This window comes from Nycticebus coucang, chromosome 4 (genome assembly GCF_027406575.1).
Source record: "Nycticebus coucang isolate mNycCou1 chromosome 4, mNycCou1.pri, whole genome shotgun sequence".
Taxonomy (NCBI): domain Eukaryota; kingdom Metazoa; phylum Chordata; class Mammalia; order Primates; family Lorisidae; genus Nycticebus; species Nycticebus coucang.
The window spans coordinates 36310187-36332434 of record NC_069783.1 but is presented as its reverse complement, the minus strand read 5'-3'; the positions used below and the strand labels follow the sequence as shown (position 1 = coordinate 36332434).

Genomic DNA, 22248 nt, shown 5'->3' with positions numbered 1-22248 from the left:
TGCAATGAAGAGGAAAGATGATTAGTCTGCACCATCTTTCCATTTCGGACTGGGGAGCATTCTGGAAAATTTCCTCCCTGGGATTTAGGAAGGGAGAACTGAGAGCCTTCTGTCCTGTCTTCTGGTACAGCCCCTCCCCCAGGCAGGCTCAGCTTCCCTCAGTCTAGCTGTAAGATGGGCCTAGTCCCCAGGGCTGAGGCCACAGTACACTTTGACCCAGAGCTGTAAGCTAAGAAGGCTGTGTCTTCTGGAACGCTGGATAGCATTGCTTCATTTGTACAAATCTCCAGCATGTCCCACACAGCACTCCCTTGAGCTTTCTCCTGTTTGCACTTTGTAGAGCGGTATTTTCTTAACTCTCTTGGCAGGGAATTGCATGCCTGTTGTCCCAGAGCCTCACTACCACAGGGCTATTAAGCATCCTTAAAAGCCATATAGAGGGACTGATCAAGGCCTAGCTTGGAGGAAGGAGCCTGACATGGCCTCTCCAGGATCTTTGGGAAACACGGCCTCCTTCTGCCTAAAAAGCTGCCTCTGCACTAAGGGTCCAGACACAGAGCAAGGCTGGGTGAGGTGACATGAGGTGAGAAAAATGTGCTAGGCACCGTCTGGGAGCAGGGGGAAGTCAAGTTGGCTATTGGCACTGTGTTCTTCGGCCAGGAGCAGATGGTTCTATGAGGTCAGCCTTTGAAGGTCAGCAAGTGGCCTCCCACAGAATAATGGTAATAGCTGATGATGTCTCAGCCCCCACCACACATTAGCTCATTTAGCCCTCAGCACGACTCCATGAAGCACGTCCTGCATTTTACATCTCCATGTACTGAAGTGAGAACTGGACTCAAAGAAGTGATTTGTAGTCTAGAAGTCACTTATGTATAAGTGGTAGAGCCCGATTCAGATCCTGGAAGTCTGTCTCTGTCAGATGCTATGAAGCTCTCAGTGTGCTGCCTGAGAAAGATGAGGAGGAGGGGATCAGTGGCGCCATGGGCTGTCCCGAGCTTGCAGGTGACTAAGGGTGGGCCACCCTGGGAGTCATCACACTGAACCAAGCAGCACATGTCTTTGTTACTGTGAGGCTCAAGTCTTTGCTGTGACTCAGATTTTACTGGGCAGAAGTAAGGGAATAGTAATGGTAATAATAGTAGTAGTAATAATAATAATAATGGTTAACTGTTACTGGAAGCTCACTCTACCATCAGCTATGCTAATTGTCTCCCTTATAATCAGTATCTCCCTTAATCCTCACAACTATTCTCTGTCATTTGGTTATTACCTGTCTTGTACGAGTGAGAAAACTCAGGCTCAGAAGAGTTAAATAATATGGTCATGGAGACAGCTTATAAACTAGAGATCTGGGCCTCACACTCAAGAGCGCCTGGCCCCAGAAGCCAAATTCCTAGTGATTGGGTATGCTGGCTGTCTTGCTTTTAATCTCCTCTGTAGGATTAGATAAACCTGGGAGGCATTTGGGCTTGTGCCCAGGGACCTGTAAAGAATCATCTTCTCAGACAGGATCTGGAGGTGCGCCAAGTTCTCTTCCTGACCCTGGCTTCTGCGATGTCTTCTGTAGGGAAGTAGAGATCAGGAATTTCCCACTACTATTTTACCAGCTTTAATCTGGGGATTCCCCTCATCTGTCAGGAAGAGGAAATGGTCCAATTCAAAGCATACATAGTCTTTAAAATAAGGAAGAGGTCTGAAAGACAATATTTTTGTTTCATTTGTTTTTATTCTGCATTTGCAAAGCTAACTTAAAGTAATAGTCTTTTACAGAATGAAAACTACTCTGGTACATGCTACTTGGTACAAAACTCCAGGTTCATGAGGATGCAAACTGGCACATTCTTTAGAAAACCATGTGGGATACCATGAATTATGCATATATCCCCTTGGTTCAAGCATTTCTATTGGGAATTCACGCTGAGGTGATGCTTGGGAATGGATATGGAATTGCACAGAAACAAACATGAAATCACCACAGTGGAGCCCATAATAATAAGATTGAAAACAGCACAGATTGGCCATCTAAGTCCCTGTTTATGGTTAAATAAATTATGTCATAGTCACACTGTACACTAGTTTAAAAGCATGAGGTAGGTCTATTTTCTATTTAGGTCACCAAGATAATTGTTAAGTTGAAAAAAGAGGTCAGCAAACAGTAATTCTAGCATAATTATATTTGTATTAAAATATGTATTTATGTACAAGGATCTGAATGTACATAAAAATAAAGCATATAATTCCTGTGGTTATGTCTGGGAAAGGGCGAGAGTGTGGGTTTTCTCATTTTTCTGTATATTCTTATATGTTAGTTGACTCTTCTGCAATTAAGAATCTGTTTATATACTATGTGTGTTTTAAGAACTAATATCTGGCCAAAACAGAAAAACAATTTGATATACATAATATTGTGGATGTATAACAAGTAAATAACACAAATCACAAACCCAAATTTTTTGTCTATAAGTAACTGAAAGTGGGCCAGTGGTCACCTGGCCACAGACATGCTTTCCCTGTCCTGTTCCAGACTCTGCTCCTCAGGGATGGGAAGAGTATCAGCATGGCTTCCATGTCTTGAACACTGTCCTAAAGCCACAAGATACATTTGATAGGAATGTAAAATCTCATATTTAGTTTTTTAAAAATAAATTACACAGTACAATTTAAGACTCAGCTGGCTATGAAGTCCTAATGAAAAAGATGAAGATTTTAATTGATCACAATCTTTGTAGAATACAGATGTCTTAGCAGTGGAATGCAGATGTTTCAAAACAGACCAAAAACTTAGTTTGCACTGAAAGAAACACTGTGTGTGATGGGAAGTAACCACTTCCCTCTGGGCTGGAAGACACTGTTGGGATATTGTGTTTAGTTTCAGGCGCACACTAAGACAGGTGTATAGAAAAACTACCTTGTCCAGAAGGCACAGACCAGGAACTGGGACATTTTTAATTGATGGAGGGCTGGCTGAGGGGCAGCACAGTAGCCATCTTCAAAAATGTTACGTGAAAGGAGAATTAGTATTCATTTATGACTTCCCAAAGGAGTGGGGGTGGGGGCTCTAGGTTTAGCAGAAGGCAAGAAAGTTGACTCAGATTTCTGCATAATCTTGGGAAGAACCTCCTAACATCTAGAGCTTTCTAGCCAAAGTAATTCAATGATAGAACAGATTATAGTTGAGAGATGATCACTTCATGAGCAGAAGGGAAAAATCCCATGGGTAGCCAACATCCCAAACCTGCTGTGTAGTTATCCAGCCCTTGTGTTCTCTTCTGGGAATGTGTAGGGGAGGGCTGACTGCTTAGGTCATTTAACCCTCAATCATTTTCTCAAACCCTGGATACAACCACAGTTTTTAATTTGAATGTTAGTTGTTTCATGGAAAGAGGAAAAGAAAACCCAAGAGGGAATACAGATCTAACAGTAAAAACTAAGCGGTTAATTAAGAAAAAAAAAAAAAAAGGTGACACTAAAAACTATGAGGTTAATGAAGAAAAAATAAAAATAAAATGAATAGGAATATGAATCCTACTCACCCCGAACCTGGCAGCTGTGCCGGGAACATGCCCATGGCTAGATGTGGTCTGGCTGAGCCCAGATGTATAATCTGTCTTTTGGGGGGAGGTGGGCAAGTACTTTACCTATTGTTGCTTTCTGTATTTTCTTGATAACTTGGCAAATATCTATGTTTAGAAGACAAAAATGAAAATGAAAACCAGTATCTTTCATCTGCCTAAAGATTTTCTGAGCTTGGTCATAAAATTAGGAAAGTAAAGTTTTCCTCTGCTGTCCAAATTCATGGACTGCAGGCTCCCTACTCCACAGTTTAAAAGTAAGTTTCCTGAGCTGGTTGGGGTGTTAGTACAAACCTAGAGAACAAACATGCAAAAGCAGCCACAGACCTTGGCATCCCTTCCCATCCTATGGAATCGTCACTATGCAGAGAGGGTGAGAGCTTCACCCACAAGTGCTGAGCAGGAGGGCTCATGCCTTGGCCAAGAACCAAGAGCCGACACAATGCCTGATCACCACAGTGATGGCTGAGCACTAGGGTTTGATATTTTGCTCCTCCTTTTTGGGGAAGAAAAAGGCAGAGAGAAAGGGAGACCAAGGGAAGCAAAGAAGAGGGAGGATTTTCTGGGGGAAAAACCATTGCTATTTGACACAAATTGTTTTTTAGCCTTGAACTCTAAGAGTGACATATCAGATGCATGACCTTAAATTACAGATCAACCCCAGGGTTTTTCCACGGTCCTTTCTTATAAGAAACTCTCAGCAGGAGCTGAGAGGACAATGTAAGATCAAAATATTATCAAGATCTTTCTTATGTTAAACTTTCAATTTTGATATATAATGATTATAAACTTACAGAAGAGTTTCAAAGATATCACAAAGAACTCTCACTTATCTAGACTCACCAGTGAACATTTCATCACATTTTCCATATCTTTCTCCTCCCTCTACCTCTCTTTCTCCCCCTATTCATTTACTTTTTCCTTAAATCATTTGATAGTGAATGGCAGACACTGATGCCCCCTTTACTTGAAAATACTATGAAAGCATTTTTTCTGGGAAACTAGAAGAATACAGTGTAGCCCCATGGTTTTCATTAATACCAGATTATATAGAAAGCACTTAGGAGGCAATCAGGTTGGAAGGGATGTGATGGGGGAGGGTAAGAAACATGGTTTAAGCTCCATCGATTTAGCAAGTAACTCTTTTTTCTTAGATTTACTTAGGTCAATAAAAATAGCAAAATCTTCCAAAGCAGCTTCTAACAAAACTGTACACAGGATTGAGAAAACATCAATTGCCTACATCAAACAATATATTGAAAATGAGGATGGCTTTGGTAGCTAATACCCCTGGACCCAGGTACATCATTCAAAAACCCTCAAAACTAGCACTGCTTGGGTTCAAACCCAGCCCCGGCAAAACTGTAACAAAAAATAGCCGGGTGTTGTGGCGGGCACCTGTAGTCCCAGCTACTCGGGAGGCTGAGGCAAGAGAATCGCCTAAGCCCAGGAGTTGGAGGTTGCTGTGAGCTGTGATGTCATAGCACCTACCAAGGACAACAAAGTAAGACTCTGTCTTAAAAGAAAAAAAAAAAAAAACAGCACTGCTTAATACAAAGGCAGAGCATTTGAGGAATTCTGTTGTGTATATTTCATTGACTCTAAAATATGTCTTCTTTAACTTGATACCTTAATATCTCTAAAATCTGGACTTGTCTTGCAATCAAAGGCACAATTATAATTGGTAGCCCTATATAAATTACATAAATAATGATGCATTGTGCAAATGACGGCTTTTGAGATTGAGTAAAATATGAGTATCTTTTTGAGTGTCTGCAGTGCACTTTGTTGAGGCACAGGATTTTGGCATCAACTAACTCCTAAGAATCCTCTCAGTTTCCAGCACATAGGGTGCTTTATCCTACAGCTTCTCCCCTGTCATTCCCTCAGTCACTTTGGACACTTGGTATGTCTTTTTATTCCTGCTCCTACCATCTACCAGCATGTGTCTGATTACTGATTCCTGCCACTCCCATGTCAAAGGCTTGCCAGCTTCTACTCCACTCTGCTCAGCACGTGTGGGCCTGTATATGTGCTTGGAGGGGGGTTGGAAGAGTACAGTATTTGCCCATAGAATTGATGTGGGATCATGCTCGAGAGAGACCACATAGAAAGCTGACTTCCAACCTGATAACAGAAGGCCAGAGCATTCTTGGCTGTTGGCTTCAGGGACAATGCATCTAGCTGCTTATTGCAAAAATAGTAATGATGATGATGGGTTTGGGTTTCTAATCGAAAGAAAGCAATGAGTAGACATGTACACATGGAGTGGACGGTGGTGGCTCTTTGGCTTCCTAGCATGACTCACCTCTTTGTCTTTTTATGACAGAACCAGCCCTTGGCCACAGGGCAAAATGTGATGCCAGCCTAGCTCACCAGATTCCTTCAAGGACCTTGGAAAAGAGATGTTCTTTTTCTCTTGAAATTGTTAATTTGAAGCTTCCCATGGCCAGCTTCCCTGCTGGGGGGTGGGTGGTGGGTGGGAGAAATTGCTAAACAAAGCCAAAGCAAAGACCAGCACAGACAAGGACCGAGTAGGGGAGCCCTGGATCCTTCCACCCTGTGAAGTTCCACAGTTATCCTTCTCTGCCACTTGGGCCAGCGCATTCCTGTCCTGCTGAAACAAGTTTAAGCTGTTCCTTTGAGCCAATACAATATAAGCCATTTTAAACCTCTATTTTAGACTATCCCTCTAGCTTAGCTGTTCTTTTTGAAAGTTATTTGCAGCAAGCAATTCAAGTTTAAGATTTGAGAGGGCAAAATGCTCATATTCTATGTCGATTAAAAGGAGATTCTTGGGCCTCATATCTGAGCTTTGGTTTAGAAGTTGTGGTGACAATTAAAGGACAGATTCTGACTAAAGGGGGGACCACACCTTAAGTTGGATCAGGGGTACACTCAGGCCACTTTTGATCTATTCAAAGTCTTCACTGGGTGCCAGAAGGGCTTTGCAATGAGGTTAGCATCATAAAGACCTAAGAACCTGAGGCCTGAAGATTCAGAAGAAGGTGTTACCATAGCTACCTTAAATAAGAGCCTATCTTTCCACCAGCATTTGCTTTGCCCTCCTGGCTCCTGTGCTCTGTGAGGCATGTTCTAGAAAAAGAGCCAAGCTCAAGAAGCCATAGCTTGGAGGACATATATCTGAAGTACTTGCTATGGCAGGAAGGCACGCATCTAATTGGTCTAAAAACTATATGGCATTATTAAGGAGTCAAACAGAAGGTTGTAGGTACAGCTTTACGTTTTTTAAAATAGAAATTTATTTGCTCCGATTCTGGCAGAGAAACCTTGATAAATGCTTTCCAGAATGGTGACAGCCCAGAATTGGCATGAGCCTATAGCTAATTCTCATCCACCAAATTAAAGTCTAGGAGAGACTGATACACACAGCAGAGTCCTGAATTGTTCTGCAAGGGTCTTGCTACAGTTGGACATTGCAAGGATATACTGTAGGCCAACACCAGTCTGGGAAACCAATGCAGTTGCTCAAAAACTAACCTTACCACTGGTCTGAGTACTCATGATGTGTGAGATCAGTCCCAGAGAATCTTGCAAACATTACTGAATAGACTAGCGGTTCTCAACCTGTGGGTCATTATCCCTTTTTTCTATTTGTATCAATGTTGCAATTAGGAAGGTTGAGAACCACTGGAATAGAAACTTTTACATAAAGGCATTCTCTTATCAGGTCTGATAGTTTATCGCTAGTTTCAATCTCTCAAGAAGTCCACTCTCTTCAGACACCACTTTATATTTCTTTAGGATGTAATCAGCTAATCCAAGGTCAGCTGTGAGACAGCAGTCTGTGGGCCTTCCTCATAACCGATTTAATTGCAAAGGGTGAGCATATGATATTTTTATGATCCTCAGAATTCTCACTTATGAAAACAAAAACAATTTTTTTTCCAGATGAATTTTTTTTTTTTTAAAGCAGGCAAGAAAGAAGGCCTTTCTGCCTCTTATCTGAAATTTTCTTCCCAGTAAACTTATGAGGGATCTGGAGTAGGACTTCGTGGGTTCAGATTCTGGCTCCACTTCTTGGTTGCTTTGTGACTTGGGTTAAGTCACACAACCTTTATGAACCCCAGTTTACTCATCTGTAAACTGGTCAGTAATAGCAAGAGATCCACAGTCCTGACAAAGGTTAAGAGCCGTAACCTTAACCTGGCTCCTGTGCTTTGCGAGGCATATCCCAGAAAAAGAGCCAAGCTCAGGAAGCCATAGCTTGGAGGACAAATATCTGAAGTACTTTGAAAAATACTTAAAGCATAAGATTGTCAGTGGTAAACACAACTTTTATATTTACCCTTTGTGAGGCCCTGAGGTACAATTGCTACCTGCTTAACTAGATAGATCCCACTTCGACCCCGAGTTTCCCCCCCACCCCGTTTTCCTCCTCCCCGGCTTCGAAGGGAAGACCTTGTTGTCTTGGGTATCTTCAAAATACTATGCGCCAGCCTGTTGGAAAGGGCTCAGCCCCAGCCTGAGCGCCGTGGCTCCTCCTTTGAAGGAAGCGACCCCTAGTGGAGCGCGCGCGTGCCTGGGAACCGGACCCAGCCGCGGGTGCCAGGCGGGGTCGCGATGCGTGGATGGAGCGGCCTTCAGGTTGGGACCGAGAGTCCACCCGCTCGTCTGGCTGGCTCGGCTGTGCGTGCACCGCTAAGGGTGGTGGCGGCCGCCGCCTCCGCGCGTCAGGTGCCGCGGGGAGCGCCCAAGGGTATGACTGTAGCCGACTTTCCAGAAGCCGCGCACACAAAGCACAGCTCCGCACGCAAGGGGGAGGCGACAGCAGAGTAAATTACCTCCCGACCAAGTTTGCAGGCGGGCTGTTTTCCTCCTCTGGCCACTCTCCGCCCTTGCTCGCGTCCCTCCCTCCTTGGTCTCTCCTCCCCCTGTCCCCTGCCCCCGTATTCGCCCCAGCGCGGCTTCACGCCCTGCGCCATCCGTTCCGGACGCGGCCAGGACGGTCCCTCGCCTTCTGGTTGGGGAGAAGCTGCTCTCAGGGATTCCTGATCTCATCACACTAGGTGGAAAAATATTTCCACGTCAAAGCGCTTCAACTAAGAGGCCAATTTGTTGTCGAGAACTTAAGAAAAATAAATAACCAGGAGCGTTGCTAGGCAAACCGCCAGCACAACCCGAATTTCCTTGTTTTAAAAGAGGTTTCCCTTCCCGACTCGGGTGCCTGCGGATCGTTATAGCGCGTTTCTCTCGGGGGACAAAGCTCAGGTCACGGAGAGGCAAGGGAGGTCGTACGCTCGCAGCGTAAGGCGCGCTCCCACCCAGAGCGCAGCGGCTTGGAGTGGTTCTGTCCCAATTTCTGGGGAAATCGTGCAGTCTCGATTTGGGGTGACTGAACGGCTACTCAACAGACGGAAATTTTATGCCGCCGCTCCCAGTAAAGCTGCAGGTGTAGCTCCCTGGCGGTCGGGCTGCGCCGCTACCGCCGGGCCGGGCAACCCGAGCGCCCAGACTCTAGTAGCAGTCGGACGGTGCCAGCGCCCGCCGCCCCGCCCCAGGGCTCTTTTTCTCCTCCAGTCCTTAAAACTCGGAGAAGCGGGATGGCGAGTTTTGATTCAGCCCTGTGAGGAAACACCTCTGCGATGCAGCGGTGAGAGCCTCGCAGGGAAGCATAGGACTTGACACCACTCATCTAATCTACACCAGTGTCAGTCCCACCGCTATGAGAGAACGCCCACTTTGCCAGAGCCTCAGGTGCAGCGGGGCTTGGCCGAGGAGTCACCTTTCCCCTGTCCCCATCCCAATTCGAGCGCTTCTGATCTGAGGACGCCAAGAGACTCCAGAGTAGGTGCTAAAGTTCCCAGAGCGGGCAGCAGGTGGCCAGGGTTCCTGGAGATGTTTGGGCGGTCGTCTTGTGCTCGGTAAAGACCCCGTTTCGGGATCCTCTGTTGCGCGCCGCTGGAAACCGCGGGTCTGGGAAGGTTAGTCTGTCCGCTGAGCCGCCCTCCCGCGGCCCCTTCAGACCGTCCCTGCAGGGCGGGGGTGGGGTGGTAGGCACTTTAAAGGAAACCAGTAGCCGCCGCCTCGATTCCCCGGGTGCTGGCCCCGAATTACAGGAACCGTTACTCGCCTGGGAGGGGGGTGCGGGGTTGGCGCTGGGTCACAGAGAGGCGGAAACACACCCCTTCTTTCCTCCACAAGACACTGGGCTGGGGATGAAAAGGGGCGTCTTTGGCCACTTCTGCGGACAGCCAGTCCGGATCTGACCTGCGCGTGGGCTCCTCTCCACCCAACGGCAAACAGTAGTCCGAGGCTGGGTACAGGAGCTTGGGGCGCCTGTTCGTTCTTCTGCACACCTGTATCACACCTTCACCTTTCTGTCCCCAGCATGGCCGCTAGCCTCTGCGGGAACGACCCTTGGCCACTAAGCCTGCTGTCCGTCCAGCAGACCACGCTGCTGCTGCTCCTCGCGGTGTTGGCCGCCGTACACGCGGGCCAGTGGCTGTTGAGGCAGCGGCGGCAGCAGCTGGGGTCCGCGCCCCCGGGCCCCTTCCCATGGCCGGTGATCGGAAACGTGTTGACGGTGGGCAGGGCCGCTCACCTCTCCTTCACGCGTCTGGCGCGGCGCTACGGCGACGTCTTCCAGATCCGCCTAGGCAGCTGCCCCATAGTAGTGCTAAATGGGGAGCGCGCCATCCACGAGGCTCTGGTGCAGCAGGGCGCGGTTTTCGCTGACCGGCCGCCCTTTGCCTCCTTCCGCGTGGTGTCCGGGGGCCGCAGCATAGCATTCGGGCGTTACTCAGAGCACTGGAAGACTCAGCGGCGCGCGGCGCACGGCACGATGCGCGCGTTCTCCACTCGCCAGCCGCACAGCCGCAGCGTCCTGGAGGGCCACGTGCTGGGCGAAGCGCGCGAGTTGGTGGCACTGCTGGTGCGGGGAAGTGCGGGCGGCGCCTTCCTCGATCCCAGGCCGTTGACCCTCGTGGCCGTGGCCAACGTCATGAGCGCCGTGTGCTTCGGCTGTCGCTACAGCCACGACGATGCCGAGTTTCGCGAGCTGCTCAGCCACAACGAGGACTTTGGGCGCACAGTGGGCGCGGGAAGCCTGGTGGACGTGCTGCCCTGGTTGCAGCTCTTCCCCAACCCGGTGCGCACCGCCTTCCGCGAATTCGCGCAGATCAACCTCAGTTTCACCAACTTCGTCTTCGACAAGTTCCTGAGGCACCGGGAATGCCTTGGGCCCGGGGCCGCTCCTCGGGACTTGATGGACGCCTTCATCCTCTCCGCGGAAAAGAAGGTGACCGGAAACTCTGGCCATGGTGGCGCCCAGCTGGACTTGGAGAACGTGCCCGCCACTCTGACCGACATCTTCGGCGCCAGCCAGGACACGCTGTCTACGGCGCTGCAGTGGCTGCTCCTCCTTTTGGCCAGGTAAAGCCTCCGGGGGGTGCGGATCAGGACTTCCTTCCCCTTAGAAAAAGGCAGAGTGGGAGTGGGGTATGCTGAGGTCGTGAGCAGTGAGCGAGGCTTGGGGTTTCGATCCAGTTCGCCACCCCTCAAAATTGAGATGGTGTCCCGAAAGCAACGCCCAGGGCGGCGGGGTGCGGGCCCAGACCCTAGCGCTCCCACCCCACCCAGCGGAGCCCCGACCTCCTCTCCCCGCGTCTCCCAGGGTGTCTCTACTCTCTACCCCACAGCGAGTGGGAACAAATTTCTAAGAACCCCCTTGAAAACCAAGGTTTTAAAGTGCTTACAGATCACCCCTGACCTTTCTCTCTCCCTGCCGCGGTGGAAGTAAAATTGGAATGGTTACCAAAGAATGGGGGACGCCATATGTAGGTTTAATGTCACATCCTCCGCGCGGCTAGTGTTCCGCGCGGATCCGAGGCTGCACAGTCCCAGCACTGAAAGCGCAACGCGGCTCAGGGCTTTGTTCCCGGGCGAAGGAAGTCGGAAGGTCAGTTCCGCAGACGCATAACACACACCGAGGCTTTCCGACCGCGCCCCAAAGCTAGCGGGTAGTGCTGGATTTATTAAACTGTGGCGCTAGGAGTGAGAAAAGTGTCGGCATAAAAAGCACTTTTAGCAGCAAGAAAGGCATTCGGGGGTGTCCAGAGCCCTGCCCTCAGCTCATCTAGTGAGCACCTTGATGAGGGCGACGACCTGTGCTCACTCCAACGCGCAAGATTTCCACAGGTCCGCAATGTCTGGTTGCCAGATTTAGTAAATTAAAAATAAATTTTGCACGGGACTTAACTTACACTGAAAGATTAGTAGCTGTTTATCTGAAACTCAGATTTAACTGGGCGGCCCGCATTTTATTTGGGAGACCATAGCCCAGGAGAAAATACCGCTCACGCATGGCGAAAGCATCATTGATTGCCCGAGAGACCCGAAATCCGGTTTGTGCCAGGTCTTGGCGCGCAAATAAGCAGCTGGAAATGCTGAATCCGCAGACGCCACAGTATGTGGTATTTGGAAGGCAGAGGGACACCTTTTCTCATGAAAATCTACTGCAATCTATATTTCCTTAATTCTGTACAGCTATCTTCACAAATTAAACATTTTTGTATCTTTAAAATAGTATTGAGATCATAGAGACACGTATGGGGTGTGTGTGGCTAAAATCAAATAAAGAGAAGTTAACCACAGATCAGGGAAAAGGTCATGCCAGAACGGGTTCAGTAGGTGCTTTGCATCCCCAGATGTGCATTTTATCTTTTGAAACAACCTTTCTTTTTCACTAGCGCTGAACTGTACACAGTTCTCCCTGTACTTTTGAATAGCAAAAGTAAATAATTCTGGGGGTTATACACTGATAAAACTTTTTTCTTCCTTTTTAGTGAAAAGATAATATGACAGGGTTTGGCATATTTCACTACCTGTTTTTGTATGTAAATGTTGAAATGCAGCCATGCCCATTCATTAATTATTGTCTCTGGCTGATTACACCCTACATCACAGGGCAGAACTGAATGGTTTTGAGAGCGGCTTTGGTCCACACGATCCTTCATGAAAAAAGTTGGCAGACCCCTGCCATGTGGTGTCGAACAAGCAGTTTCTTAGATCAGCCATAATTTCATCACCTACACTTTTTTTCAGAGTTGCAATAATTAGTTTTTTGTACATGAATTATTGTAGGGGCTATCTCCCCATCTTATAATATTTATTTGAATAATTTTTGATGACTACATAATTTTGCCATAAGGATGTATAGTTATATATAATCATTTCTTGGTGGCACTTTTACAATTTAGCTAGTGTTATAGTTGCGTATTTTTGTAACTGTTAGATTGTTTCCTAAAAAATTCATCTCTAGGCATGGTTACTGGTTTTAAAATGAGGGGGGAGAGTTACCCTGTGGATCTTGTTTTGTGCTAAGATTGTTTCCCAAGAGGATCAGACCAGTTGATACAATCAACAGTATATTATAATTAACACCATAATCTTATGAACACTGGGAATTTGCTTTTAAATTTAGAAAATGAAGTCTGTAGCTTTATCCATGAGGATACCAGTTATCTTTGTGTAAAACGAGAACAGCATGTCTGTTGCAATTATCCACATAAATGAGGGGAAAATTTTTAGAAATCTGCTTTAAGAGCCACATTTGAATTTTTGTGGTTCTCAGGTGCTTTTGCCTTTGTAGATTCCTTACTCTATAAGAAAATTATATTATTGCCAAAGTACAATTATATTTTATGACAACATTGGTATAAAGATTAATAGATTAAAATGACATATGAAACAGTTTCTTCTATCTAAAAGATCATTTTTTAGGTCTGAAAATTGTAAAAGACATGAAACAGTTTTCATGGTCCCCTAAAAAGTACCGTGGGCCTCAGGCCTTGCCCCTGTAGTACATAACGGATAAATCAGCCTTGTCCATTACCGTGCTTTTTTAGACTGAGAAAATTTAGAGTTTTTTCCTTATAATGAGAGAGAGAGAGCTTTAGCCATGCAAGTCTTATTACAGGAAATATAATTGCTCAAGTCCGTCTTATAATTTAGTGAGAAATTAGGAAACTGTTTCAGATTTTTTTTTGCCAGAAATATTAATTCAGGCACTGACCTACATACCCTGTTTAAAGAAAAGTAAAATTAAATTGTAATGTACTTTCTAGATGAAAGAAAAATTAATTTTGCTCACTTATTCTTCTTCCTGTGCATTAAAAACAAAACAGGTACCCTGATGTGCAGGCTCGCGTGCAGGCAGAACTGGATCAGGTTGTGGGGAGGGACCGTCTGCCCTGTATGGGTGACCAGCCCAACCTGCCCTATGTCATGGCCTTTCTTTATGAAGCCATGCGCTTCTCCAGCTTTGTGCCTGTCACCATTCCTCATGCCACCACTGCCAGCACTTCCATATTGGGCTACCACATCCCCAAAGACACAGTGGTTTTCGTTAACCAGTGGTCTGTGAATCATGACCCAGTGAAATGGCCTAACCCAGAAGACTTTGATCCAACTCGATTCTTGGACCAGGATGGCTTCATCAACAAGGACCTGACCAGCAGCGTGATGATTTTTTCAGTGGGCAGACGGCGGTGCATCGGTGAAGAGCTTTCTAAGATGCAGTTGTTTCTCTTCACCTCCATCCTTGCTCATCAGTGCAATTTCAGAGCCAACCCCAAAGAGCCCTTGACAATGAATTTCACTTATGGACTGAGCATTAAACCCAAGTCATTTAAAATCAACATCACTCTCAGAGAGTCCATGGAGCTCCTTGACGGTGCTGTCCAAAAGTTACAAGCCGAGGAAGTTTGCCAGTGAGAAGCCAGAGGCAAGCGGAAATTTTAGAACTACTCAAGTCTTGGGGGATGGGAAGTAAAATTCCGTTTTTTTCTAGCTCCTGTTCTGTGATGCCTCTCAGCCTGTAAGGTGAGCATAAACCCCACAGTAGAGGTGGGCTTCATGCTGAGGAGCTCCTCCTGCGTACTGGGCTGTGCACCAGCGCCTGGAAGAGTCTTCAAATCAAAGAGTTAAAGGGTCCAAGGAATTTTTATACATATACTGGAGCCTGCTAGTAATAATTTCTTAGGGTAGCCTTCTTTGGAGCTAAAACACACACACACACACACACACACACACACACACACACACACACACATGCTTTCTTTTTTATTATTATTAAATCACAGCTGTGTACATTAATGCGATCGTGGGGCACCATACACTGGTTTTATAGACCATTTGACACATTTTCATCACACTGGTTAACATAGCCTTCCTGGCATTTTCTTAGTCATTGTGTTAAGACATTTACATTCTATATTTACACACGCTTTCTAATGAAGAGGTATTTCAATAAATGATATACCTTTCTAGGTGAGAGATTGATTCATCTTCCACGTACAGAAATTGACTCCATAGAAAACTGTGTTAAAAGTTATGGAGTATATTGTTGAAGATACAAAGGCAAGTAATTTCAGTGTAACATATGTGATTGAGGGGGTTAAGCAGGAAAGAGAAAGACAGCCAATAATCCCTTCTGGCCTTTTCAGTGAAATCGCTTAGACAGACTGGTATTTGTGAGTGGATTTACCCTTTTGCTTCTGATATAATTCCATACTTTTTAGGATAAATCATAAGGTCAGTTGCTTAAAAAGAAATTAATAGTTGAATTAGTGATGATAGTGGGTGTAAGTAATTTATCATGCATTTTGAAGTATGAATTGTTGAATTGTAAAATTCCAAGCTTTGGTTGCCGAAGTACAATTTTGCCAAAGTACAATTTTTCAATCATGAGCAAGAAACCTACAAATAAACAAAAAAGAAACCCCCAAATTTCCAACTAAACTTCAAATTATGTGATTGTAATATACTGATTTTAGTAAGTATCATAAGTTAAAAGGAAGCTATCAAGTAGTATTCTCTCTCTCTCTCTCTATATATATATATACACGTATATAATATATATTACATAATCATCTGTAAGCAGTATATTAGTATTATTTTGTTAAGGAAAAGGTTGAATAATATGCCTTGTATAATGTTGCAAATTGAAAAGTACAACCAATTCAACTAAGTGTGGCTCAAATTAAATGTGACTAAAAAACCATTAAATGAGCTTGATTAAATCAACACCCTATTTTTGGCACAAGGAAACCAAGCAAGGCCTCTTTTTTTCATCCAAAACTTGGACAAGAACTGACAAATCTCAAAATCAGATCCAAAGATGAGTTTTTATTTTATAACTTTCTACATTAAAATTGTATTCATAATACAGAATCTCTGTTTGAAACTGATTTAATTAATATGTTAAAATTTAACTCTTGGTGTGCTTAAATTTAAATTTAATTTCAAAGCTATTCTGATTATTGAGTTGCAGTTGGAGTTAGTGAGAACCACCGTTATCCTTGGAAAGCGGAGAACTCTAACCAGCGTCTGCTGAAGACAAAGGCCGTGATTTATCTGGACGTTCTCTTCACTAGGTAACAAGGGGGAAACTCCCATTAGAACTGATCTAGTTTCTCCTTATGTGATTTTTTAAATGGTAGCCTTTATGTCTGCTTTTTGGAAAGTTAAAATCAGAAGATAGTTTTGGGAAGCCGTTTTAAGAATTACATTGAAAGAAGGGGAGCCGATCAGATCAGTTGCTTTAAGATGGCCAATCCTGTGAACATTTACACTGGTAGCTGGGAAAGCCTAAAGCTCTAACACAAAGTATGCATTTGGTTTATGTAAATAACCTGAAAACCTTTTAAAAAGTGACAGAAGGTTGCGAAAGTACAAAGTGAAGTTGTAAGTTTCAATTTTCACTGCAATTCAACTTCTGAAGGAAGTTCTACAGTGTAAGAGCTTGCTTGTTAAATTTTATTAAGTTTTTGGACTCTTTGTATCAAAATTACAAAGAAAGGCGTTTATGATGGCTGTGTGTATGGATGGTAAGAGGAGGAAAGATGGTTAAACATTTTCCCACTCATTGCAAATTGATTAATTTGGAGCACAAAATTTGAAGCAATTTAACATTTCAAAAAAAAGATGTTTGATATAGCAGTATTATATCTTAAATAGTCTATTTTTTAAAAATCTACAATATAGCAGATCTGTTTTGTAGTTTGGAATATTTTATGATAAAACTCATGTAATTTTTATTTTAAAAGTTTATAGCTGTACTTCTTGACTATGAAACATTGTTTGTGTCAAGATACTAAATTCAACTAAAGGCTTGCCCAATACGTTTAAATTTTTTTGACACTGGCCATTCCAAAACATTATACCCAGCAGGGCTGAGACAGTGATTTGCGTCTGCAAATCATAGTAGTAGTTACATACATAGTAGTAGTTACATTACATAGTTGGAATTGAAATAAATTCTGGGGAATCAGCATTAAGATGTAGCTTTTAATGTTTGATATGCCAAATTTATGACAGATCTGTTTCTGATTACATATACTGAACAGCATTTATTTAGATGTGTAACAGTAAAAATAATCACATGCCAATCTGGATGCCTCATTAAGTCAACCAAGTCCAGATATGCGATAATCCATTTTCATGTATGTGGGCTCAGTCGTCGTCTGATGCTTGTAGCAAAGAGAAAGCAGTGCTTATAGAGAAGAAAGTAAGGTATGTGCTTGGAGGTTACCTGGCTTACTGATATGCTTATAATATAATTTAAAGAAGGAAAACAAAATCCAAAAGGAACAAAAATAACTTAATTGGGAGGTGACAAAAATTAGATTATTGGGTTAATCAGAAAATCTCATTGGATTTCTACCAGAGATAGATCACACTTACTGACTGCCATTAAAGTCAACACCTGTAGTCCAGTTTATTGCAACAATTATTTCATTTATAAATGCCTCATTTGCATGTTAAAGCTTGGACTCTGTAAGAGAAATTGCTTTTTTTCCAAAACAAAAGGATGTCTCAGGTTTGTTTTGAGGTTTGTCTAAAAAACTTTCATGTTCCAGAACTTAGCCTTTACCTGTGAAATGTTACTATGGCCTTAATATTTTCATACTAGATCTATATTAGATCAAATAGTTGCATAGCAGTATATATTAATTTGTATGTTTGTAGCTGTGATACAACTGTGTGATTAAAAAAGGTATACTTTAATAGATGTTTCTAACTCGAGGACAGCTTCTTATTAATTTTGTGCTTTATCATGTATGCTTTGAGTGTATACATACATAGTAGTAGTTACATTACATGGTTGCATTTGAAATAAATTCTGGGGAATCAGCATTAAGATGTAGCTTTTAATGTTTGATATGCCAAATTTATGACAGATCTGTTTCTGATTACATATACTGAACAGCATTACCAAAATAATAAAAATCACTTTCATAATCTTGTTCTGAAGTTTCATTTTATGTTGTAGCAAATACAGTCTAATACATCAATTTATTTCAACCATTACTATGCATTCTTGAATTTTAATTGCATCATAAACGTTTCATTTGGCTAGTCTACATTTTAGATTGCTTTTTTTTTCAAATGGGGATTTCTGTATCCAGTTTCCTACCAAAATCCTGATCTCTATATTTTGTATCTATAAGAACCAACATAGAAGTTAAATTTCTCTCTTTCTCTAGTTTTCTCTCTTTCTCCCCTCCCTCCCTTCCTTCTTTTTTTTTTTTTTGACAGAGTCTCACTCTGTTGCCCTGGATGGAGTGCTTTGGCATCATAGCTCATGGCAACCTCAAACTCTTGGGCTCAAGTGATCCTCTTGCCTCAATTTTTCTATTTTTTTTTAGCAGATACAGGGTCTTCTTTTGCTGGGGCTGGTCTCAAACTCCAGAGCAGGCAGTCCACCCACCATGGCCTAGGTGCTAGGATTACAGGCATTCATGGCCCACAAGTTAAATTTCAATGGCAAAAAATCAAGCAAATGAGATTTCATTTGCAATTTTGAAAGATTGCATAACTGAGACTTTAAGATGGTGAGCTGATATTTCTGTTTCATCTAAAAGATACAGTGCACATTTTTCCCCTCAGCAGCACACCAGTTCTTTCTCTGAGTAATTAATTAGTTAATTGCCTTGGTTAATAAGTGCAATTAATTTCCAATAAAATAGGATGGGTGCAAGGATTCTGCAATACACCACGTGGAAATAACTTTTCTGCTGACCTTTTACTTGGTAAAAGGACTTGACGTCACAGGGCCCATGCCATGAATCTCCAGGTCTCCCCCACTAACAGAAGACAGGTCTATGCAGTACCAAAGGCCCTTATTTCTTCTGGATGGCAGCTCTTAATTCTGTGAAAACAGGAAAGGAAATATAATGAAGGAAAAATTATAAACAGTGTCACCACTACTTTGGCTTGGGAATGTCACTTTAGCAGCCGAAAGGTGTGGCTGTGAATTGGTTTAAGAGAATCCTCATTTGTTTCCAGATGTGCTACCACAGGACCTTGGAAATGGTCATACAGGGCAAAATAAGTCAAGGAAATAGTTTCACTGGAAAAAGATTCCTTTACAAAAAATCAAAATTGTTTGCAAAACTGTTGAGCAGTGTTGGATTCTACCCAATCCATCCCAGGGAGGAGAAGACTGGCCTGCAGGGTTGGAAGGGAAGGCAGCTTTGGACATAAGACAGGTGTGGGCCCTGGAAACTCAGAGTGCATTTCTTAAACCTCAGACCCTGTCTGTTTTTCTGCGCAAGAGCTGCAGAATTTACCTGGCTAGAAACTTCATTTGGCTCAGCAACTCTCACTCTCTGCTGTTCAGTTTGTGAATATTACTTATAATTCTCAGAAAGAGACAGATGAAAAGAAAATTTAAATATATTCAAACACATTCAAAAGCAATTCTTTTTAACTAAGGATTTGGAGGAAAATAATCTAGTTTAAATGCATGTAGGCAAGATACAGATAATGGCTTATGTCTACAGCTCCTTCATTTGCTAAGCTGCATACAAACTCTGAGGAAGAACGTTGTGATCTTTCCAATGCGTGTCAGGAGGGGAAGAAATAGAACTAAAATACGTTGAACACAGGATTTTTGGATCACTGCTCAACTGTCTAATGCATTATTGTGCAACAATCTCGTGAAGGAGGTGGAAGGTATCATGCCCAAATTATACATTTAAATGTGTTCTTGTCTGGATTTTCCTACAGACAGACTGGCTTCAAAGCCTGTTGTCTTTATACCATAGATTATCATTCCCCAACCTGCCTTTTTTAGTCTGTTTATTTTTTAAGCCTTGAGATCCTTGAAGTTTCACAACACTTTACCTCCTTTGTCAGGAGCAGATTCCACCCTAGCCAGGGAGTTACTGACATTGTGATGTGGGGCAGGACTCACAGCACTGTCCTTTTCTGAGAAAACCTTTCTCAAGCTGTTCATTATGCACCCCAAAAGTTCATGCTTTGTCTTACAGTCCTAAAACCCTCTGTCCTGGAACCTGTCTGTTCCAGGCATCTTGGCCTGATCACCATCCACAGGCTGGTGGGCACCATACTGGGTATTGGGGCATGTGGATAGTCAAAGCCTTTCCATCTCTCAGAGCCCGTGAGCACCAGCCACGGGGAGAGAGCAGAACCAAGGCCCTTGCACCGGAAGCAGAGAGGGGCTGCTGTGTGCTACATAAACAACAACAACTGACTAACAGCAGATGCCTAACGCCCTGAGACCCGCTTTGGGTCAGGGCTAAGAGTCACTGTGCAAACCTGAAAAATCAGCTGGTCTTTCTCTCTCTCTCTGTTTTTAAAATTCTGTTTTTCTTCCTATTTGCTTACTTCTTTTACCCTGTCTCTCAATGAATGACCATCACAGTGTCTACTTTTTGTGTCTTCCAGCAAAATTTGTCCTACCGTTTTGCATACAGGCGTTATTTGTACTTTACGGAAGTACTGTACGTAGCTCATCCTGTTGCTTGGTCTTTTCTTTGCACGGTATTTTTAAGCCCCACCTCTGTGTAATCCCTAGTGTTCTGTGGTAATCATCCACTGCATTTTTTTTTTTTTATTCTGCTCTTTTGGGAATGGATGCCCAGGTGGCTTCCAATTTTATGAGCTCCCAAATGATGCTTCGAGGAATATCCTTGTATGTGTTTCCCTGTGGACTTAGGTAAAACTTGTAAAACTTCCATGCCCATGATTGGAAGTGCTGGGTCAGCAATTATATGCATACACAGTTTAAATACAGCACACATGTTCTCCAGAATGCCGGACCAGTCCATAGGCCCCTCAACTGTGCATGTGGGTTCCCCTAGACCCACTTTCCCACCAACACATAGTGAACCTCTTTATTTTTAAATGTAATATCTCTTTTTGGGGAGAGATAATATATTACATGTTTTTTCTTTTTTTTTTTTTTCACCAAGAAAAGAAAAAAGAGACTCTTCTTTGGTCTTTTCCATGGTCATTTTTCAATACTTCCGTACCCATATTTGTGTTTACATTGTGTCTCCAATGTTAGGTGGTAGTCACTGAGAAGCAGGGACTGAGTTACACCAATTTTGCTATGAATGGTACTGTGCATATAGAAGCGTGAATAAGCTGGGGTCATGGCCTGTGCTGAAGTCCTTGCAGGCTGTTAGGCAGGAAGGGTGGTGCAGATTCTTGCAGCAAAACAGGAAGTAGAGCACTAGCCTTGGTGATGAGCAACAGCAGCTAAAGCCATGGACTGGAACCTCCCAACCAAGGCAATTTTAATTTAATTTAATACCATGAGTGTTAATTGAGCACCTGCTGGGTGGTAGGAACTGTTCTAGGCACCAGGGCTAGACCCAGACCCTGAGCTCATGGAGCTAATAGGATGGGTCAGAGGAGAGAAAAATAAGATTTCAGTTAATTATAAGTGCTGTAAGGACAGTAAATCAAAGTGGATTGCATGTGTACATGTGAGTGTATGCTGGGGGTGCTGTTTAGAATGAGTAGTCAGGGAAGCCTTTGTAAATGAGGCAACACCAATGGGTGGGTGCTGAGGACAAGCTTCCTCTCACATCCACTCTGGGTGAAGAAAATACAAGCACTGAGTTAGGCAATAAATTAATTACCATCAAATCACAAAACTGGTTGCAGCCCATTCAATTGATTTTAGGGTTACTAAATTAGGGCGGTTGGAAGGAAAATAATCTCAGCACACTCCATGGCAGATGATGTAGGCAGAGTGGGCTTTTGGTTTTGCCACATGGCTTTAGTGTGGTCCAGACCATCCCCTGCCCTTGACTTGTAAGCTCATTCCCAATCATTTCCCTTGGAGTACTGACACAATTTCTGAATAACCAGAGAGCAGGCTCTTGGAACTAACATACTTTTCAACAATACAAAGTATAATGGCCTGCTAACTCTTTAATTTTACGTGTACCAAAGGAATCCAACTGGATTCTTTGAAGCCCTTAGTGAATCTTCTAGAGTATTTCATAGACTCTACCTCTGGCCCTTGAATAGAACTTCTATCATATCTGATCGGATAGGATGTCCACCCTAATCTGCGGGGTTGCTGAGCGGAGCAGGCAGTCTGGTGTTCCTGTTCTCAGATCTCCTATGAGCTGTGCTTTCCTAGCTGTGTGTCTGGCTTTATTGTTTCACAGTAGCTCTTGCTACTGTCGAGGCCTTGGGATACTAGGTGTCAGGCGACACTCAGCCTCTCCTGCGTAGGGGAAAGTTGCGAGTGCCCCCCTGCTCCAGATGGGTGCTGGACACTCTGCCCTTGCCCTTTCCTGTGTCTCCTCTGTTACTCTCTCTGCACTCACTTCTCTGCTGCTCCAGTTCAGGATTGCCGAAAGGCCACCGCTGTTCTCTGCCTGCC

The 22248-nt window shown here is 43.8% G+C and overlaps 1 protein-coding gene across 1 annotated transcript in view; it reads left to right on the top strand.

The window, feature by feature from the left end:
- Positions 1 to 6855: 6855 nt before the first annotated feature.
- LOC128583691 (cytochrome P450 1B1) overlaps positions 6856 to 22248 on the top strand; it is a 174788-nt gene continuing 159395 nt past the window's right edge. Inside the window, exons 1-3 of the mRNA XM_053588150.1 lie at positions 6856 to 9520; positions 9927 to 10970; positions 13724 to 17610. Of these exons, the coding sequence (XP_053444125.1) occupies positions 9928 to 10970; positions 13724 to 14312 (1632 nt within the window). The 5' untranslated portion in view covers positions 6856 to 9520; position 9927 and the 3' untranslated portion in view covers positions 14313 to 17610. Of the gene's footprint in view, positions 9521 to 9926; positions 10971 to 13723 lie in introns of the transcript that reaches the window.